Source organism: Berghia stephanieae, chromosome 7 (assembly GCF_034508935.2).
Source record: "Berghia stephanieae isolate SIO BIC M18660-M18661 chromosome 7, UCSD_Bste_1.3, whole genome shotgun sequence".
NCBI classification, from domain to species: domain Eukaryota; kingdom Metazoa; phylum Mollusca; class Gastropoda; order Nudibranchia; family Aeolidiidae; genus Berghia; species Berghia stephanieae.
The window spans coordinates 46,449,466-46,453,505 of record NC_088366.1 but is presented as its reverse complement, the minus strand read 5'-3'; the positions used below and the strand labels follow the sequence as shown (position 1 = coordinate 46,453,505).

General features: G+C 42.9%; 1 protein-coding gene across 2 annotated transcripts in view; it reads left to right on the top strand.

The window, feature by feature from the left end:
- The window catches only part of LOC144977373 (uncharacterized), a 20,417-nt gene extending 16,592 nt beyond the window's left edge, over positions 1 to 3,825 (top strand). Inside the window, exon 2 of one of the 2 annotated variants that reach the window (XM_078922524.1) lies at positions 1,253 to 3,825. In XM_078922524.1, the coding sequence (XP_078778650.1) occupies positions 1,346 to 3,202 (1,857 nt within the window). In that variant the 5' untranslated portion in view covers positions 1,253 to 1,345 and the 3' untranslated portion in view covers positions 3,203 to 3,825. The remainder of the gene's footprint in view (positions 1 to 1,252) is intronic. The other variant, XM_078922525.1, reaches the window with a different exon arrangement.
- Positions 3,826 to 4,040: the final 215 nt, after the last annotated feature.

Here is a 4,040-nt window from a genome sequence, read left to right as displayed (position 1 = left end):
TTAGGTCATATCAGCGCCAGTAAAAAGGAAGAAAATTGGATAGTAAAATCATTATAGATGTACAATTATAAGGACTTGAGGAAAAAGTAAGACAAAGGGGAAATGGTTCAAGTAGGGAATAGATGTAGATTCTAAGAGCACACTATCAGTGTACTTAGTTTGAGACTACATAAATGTTTCACCTAGACACCAGCACAAGATCCCACTAAGAGGAATACACTCAAATGTTTACACATCTTATGTTAAGAATAAAAGAAAATAACAGTACATAACAAGAGATGATTTAAAAGGATACATTTGACTGTTTCCCTCGCAGCCAAGGACTCCGACCAGGGTCAGGACAAAACTAAGTAATCTCATTCCAAGCCATGTTGGAAAACAGATACTGGGGGATAGAAGACACAGCTAGTCGGGAACCCCACCCAGTTAACGATTACATTCCCAACCTAAAGCGATCGATCAACAACATAGAAGTAGAAGAATACAAAGATCTGTCCTCAAGAGTCATAGGACAGGTCTTCGTTTTCTTCCACGTCGCTCGTCGATCGTTGTAGGTTGGGAACGTAATCGTTAATTCACTATTGACTCAGTGGAGGGATTTTGTTGGTGTTTGCATTTGTGTATCGTTCTTATCATGATTTAATGGGTTAAAAACCCCCAAACAGTGTCACGTGATAGTTGATAAGAACACGGAGATACAAAATGTGTAAACATTAGATTTTTGTTACTTTATTGTTGTTTGTTTTGTTTTTTTAATTTGGTTATTTATTTCGTTAGTTATCGTTCTTAGTGGTGGTAGTGGTGCTGTTGTTGATGATGCTGCTGTTTGTGTTGTTGTTGATGATGCCGTTGTCTGTATTGTCATTATTGTTGTTGTTGTTGCTGCTGCTGTTGTTATCGTCTTTATTGTTGTGTGTTGTTGTTGATGCTGCTGTTGTTATTGTTGTTGCCGTTGTTTTTGTTGTCATTAATTTTGTTGCTGTTGTTGTTTTTGCTGCTTCTTCTGTTGTTGTCGTCTTTGTTGTTGCTGGTCGTGTTGTTGATGTTATTATTATTGTTGTTGTTATTGTTGTCCTCGTTGTTATTTTTATGTTACTGTTACTGAACTGTTGTTGTTGTTATTGTTGTCGCCGTTGTTGCTATAATCATTGTTCATTGTACCAATGTCCAATTGTTTAACATGATTGAGTCTTCAAAATTAACGATCCATCAAGTATAGAACTACAACCTTCTTTATTTTTTTTTCTTCCAGGAGTGAATAACAGACTGACGGGGTGCTATTTGGAAATTTTCGTTGGACATGGTAGCTTCATAAGCAACGTCCTTGACCTTCAAGGTTTCAATCATGACGCCAACAGAAACAGGAAGTCCCACGTGCCACGTGGCTACGTCCGAGGACAAAGTGCGAAATTTTGTGGATTTCCTTTTGGACGATGGGGAGCAGACGGCGCTCATGGATGCCCTAGCCATTGACACCGATACGGAAGACATTGATGACGTCACGGGCTGGGGCTGTTCTGTTTCCCTCCCTCGTCCACCACTCTACGAAACGAGACGAGCAGCTGTAAATCCTCCTCCCGGAGGTTCTTTGGGAGGATTCAGGAGAAAGAGCTACAAACAAAAGGAAAGCGCTCCTGAAATGGACCTCAGTAATATGCGTGTTCGCTGCGTCAACGAGGATTTTTCGGGTGACCATCAGAAATTTCTCTGGAAGGCAAATGTGGAACCGGGGACTTACAGGTACATCAGTAACAACGGGATTTATCGATCGACAAAATTTGCAAACACCGGAAGTGACTGGGTGACCGCTAAAAGGTCCAGACACATTGAAAACAATATTAGTACAAATAATCCAGAGATAAAATTAGCTCAGAAGTCTTTGAGAAAAGACCTGGACAACCATTTTAAATTAGCTGAAAATAATATAAGAACTGAAAACGGTCATCCCCCCTCGACCCCAAGTCATAAAATGAGAGATCCACGACATCATCATCCTTATCATCACCATCAAGAAAACAATGTGGAATCCAAACAATCTTCGTCAACGAGTAACAACCTGGCAAAAGGCGACTCAGACAGTCTTCCACCTCCGAGCCGACCGCCCAAAGATCCAAAACTCGTCAAATCAGCCAGCGATCTTTTCGTGGAAAATTTTTCCAGCCGAATTTCCGCCTTAGAAAAGTCAGAAAAAGAGACAAATTCAAATACTCCAATACCCCGAACTCCGTGCAGCCCTCAGAAATCTGGGATGTCTTTAAACAACAATAACAACAAACGCCAGGGTGACCCCCATGGCGCTGACGCCGTAGATGACATATCTAAAGACGTTTTTACTGTAAGACCGGTAACTCGAGCACCGGATGTTCCCCTAGGCCCTTTAGAAAAACTCACACCTCAACAAAAACTTCTAGAGCGAGCCAGTGACTCCGAGTGCAGCTCTCATCAAACGAAATCTCAACCCGAATCCCCGACCTTGCCGCCATCTTTTATGACAGCGATGAATGCCTTTGCCCAAATTCACAACAAATCGACGATTCATCAACACAGTCATCGAAACAAAGACAACAGAAGCCACCCCAGATCCAACCCTAACACCCACCGACACCCTTACAAAAGCAGTTCCATGTCCAATGTCAGCGACCCGGACTCCTCCATCAACTCGGTTCGAAACGCCTTGACCTTAACCAACAGTAATATAGAACGGATGCGGATGGGGAGTTATGGGAAATCCCCGATTAAAGACTACGGCCGATTTCTTTCATCCACAAGACCAAAGGTGGCGCCACAGTCGACCCATACGTCTGCTTTTGGTAGAACGATAGGAACTTCCAGTAACGCTATAAATAACACGAATAGTAGTCATGGGTTTGGAGGGGGCCCAGGTTTGATAGGAAGTAACATACATAAAAACACAGTAGTGGGTTACAAGTCTCTGTCTACATCAGCTCCAGTGACGCATGGGGCCATGATGCGCCCGTCCAATAATCTATCAGGAATGAATGTACAACCCGTCGTCACATCCACGCTTCAAGTCGAGGATGTCAGTTGTGGCGTGTCGGAGACGGAGTCTTACTTATCCGGGACATCGCTGAATGTGAATAGGGGCTCAAGCAGTTTGCGGGACGGGAAGACTGGTATGGCCCTGCCGGAGATCTCGGGGAAACGAATGGCCGTGGCTACAACGACACAGAGAATGCTGTGACCAAAGGATAGGATGAGTGAGGCTGACGTCACTCTACTCTCCATTCCGGCTTTAGACCATAAGTTTAGTGATTAGTTCTCACTTAAATTCTCTCAATCGGACTATGGATAGTATGCGGTTGGCTAAGAAGCTCATAACATTGCCATCCGGACGTATAACGGACCAACACACAAAACTGTGTGTATCCATGAACGCATTACTCATAAACGCGGATGGCAAAAAACAATAACAAAGACCTGAGCGACGTCATCTTCGAACTATCTATAAACGTTAGAGGTTAGGCACACTTGTGAGTTGATACGATTGATCTGGCGGACAGACCTTGTTGTGTATTATACTTTAACGCAAAGCATAATACGTCCATTTCCAGATAAGTTACTGTTAGTTTATTTGAGGTCCCGGCCCCGATAGCTCAGATGGTAGAGGAAAGGGACCGAGATCGAGCCTAGTTGAAGTCAAGATTTTCTTCTGCCCCCCCCCCCCCCCCCCCCCCTTTTTGCGCCCTATCCACCCAGCAGTGAATGGGTAGCTGGGTCTGTGAGATCTGACTGAAAGTACTTTGCGATAGAATAGGGCCCTATCCAAAGGGTAGTAAGCCATTGTTATTGCCTGCTGGAAATATGTGATATATATATATATATATATATATATATATATATATATATATATATATATATATATATATATATTTATATAAATATATATATATAGAGAGAGAGATAGAAGAGAGAGAGAGAGATAGAGAGAGAGAGAGAGAGAGAGAGAGAGAGAGAGAGAGAGAGAGAGAGAGAGAGAGAGAGAGAGAGAGAGAGAGAGAGACTAGGATCAGCTCGGGCTC